The sequence below is a fragment of the Psammomys obesus genome, unplaced genomic scaffold, assembly GCF_907164565.1.
Source record: "Psammomys obesus unplaced genomic scaffold, mPsaObe1.curated_primary_1811, whole genome shotgun sequence".
Taxonomy (NCBI): domain Eukaryota; kingdom Metazoa; phylum Chordata; class Mammalia; order Rodentia; family Muridae; genus Psammomys; species Psammomys obesus.
The window spans coordinates 13,147,958-13,149,287 of NW_026585644.1; the positions used below are offsets into that span (position 1 = coordinate 13,147,958).

Below are 1,330 nucleotides of genomic sequence, written 5' to 3' on the forward strand. Positions count from 1 at the left end.
AGGCCCTGAGGCCCCTGTCCTTTGTGGGCGCCTCCGAGTCTTTATGTTCACAATCTTACATAATCACTTAAATGTAGTTAAATGAAAGCAACAAACTTCTACCACACCCAGATGTTTGGAGGTTGACCCGTATTCATGTAAAAGTGAACAGCACTCCCCAGACAGGCATGGTTTACATGAAAACAGTGGTTGTGAGCAGTCAGATTCAAGGGGCAGCGGGGTATGAGAAGCACAAAAATATCATGACCACAGAAACTGTCGACAACCACTGTACAGTAGGTTATGTGATTAAGTTAATAAAGACTCTTTAGGGACATGTTAATTTAATCATTTATTTATATGCAGAGAAAAAATCTTTTTTACAACTGGATAAAACATTTGCAGAACAAGGATGTGTTTAAACAGCTTACTGTTTACTGTAAATAGTGAATCCTGTCTGTGTAGAAATATTTTTGTGGAATTATCAAATAACAAAATAGCATGAACTTTAATTCATAGTTACATAGTTGGCCGGGAAAATTCCAGTTTGACCTCGAAGTCTTCCTTCCCACCAATCAAAATGTGAATCAGTCTTTGATATAACTGTGATTCTGTCTCCAGCTTGAAACTTCAAGTCCCCTGGCTGCTGCCCTTCAAACGAGTATAACGCCGTCACTTCCACTGGCTGATTCAAGCCACCTAGAACAAGAAAATGTAATCAAATGATAAATATTTCAGGAAAGAAGTTGAAAAGTATGGTTGGTAAGATAGAAGCTGATCAGTCAGGGTTTAAGTTTTGGCCTTCCCGAAGGGTGTCAGAACCCACACTGCACAAGCTCTGCACTGTTTACAACATTAAACTTAGAATTTCTCCTTATAAAAGATGAGAGACCTGAGACAGATCCCTAGGAGCCATATGATAGAAGGAGAGAACTGACTCCGACAGGTTGTCTTTTGGCCTCCACAAATGCTTTGCATATATACACTGCCATGGGATCACAGCAGAAAACATGAAAGCCTGGAACAGCAGGGCCCAGCTGATCAAGTCCCAGGTTCACCAGGAAAGACATTTAAAATATTTTTATCTACATTTAAAATTTTGATTACACAATTTAAAATTCTGATTACCTAATTTCTTGACAATATTATTTGTATTTAACACAAAATTGCTAATTCCTCAATAGTTTATAAATTCAGTAGCACATAATTTGATGATTTCAGTGGCAAAAGTTTAGGCCATTTAATTAATGACTGCTTAATCTTTGGCCTCTATATGTATTCAACTCTTTCTTTTCTCCTTTCTTTCTTTCTTTCTTTCTTTCTTTCTTTCTTTCTTTCTTTCTTTCTTTCT

General features: G+C 37.2%; 1 protein-coding gene across 1 annotated transcript in view; it reads right to left on the minus strand.

The window, feature by feature from the left end:
• Positions 1-318: 318 nt before the first annotated feature.
• Sh3yl1 (SH3 and SYLF domain containing 1) overlaps positions 319-1,330 on the minus strand; it is a 31,428-nt gene continuing 30,416 nt past the window's right edge. The window contains exon 10 of the mRNA XM_055624750.1: positions 319-678. Within this exon, the coding sequence (XP_055480725.1) occupies positions 488-678 (191 nt within the window). The 3' untranslated portion in view covers positions 319-487. The remainder of the gene's footprint in view (positions 679-1,330) is intronic.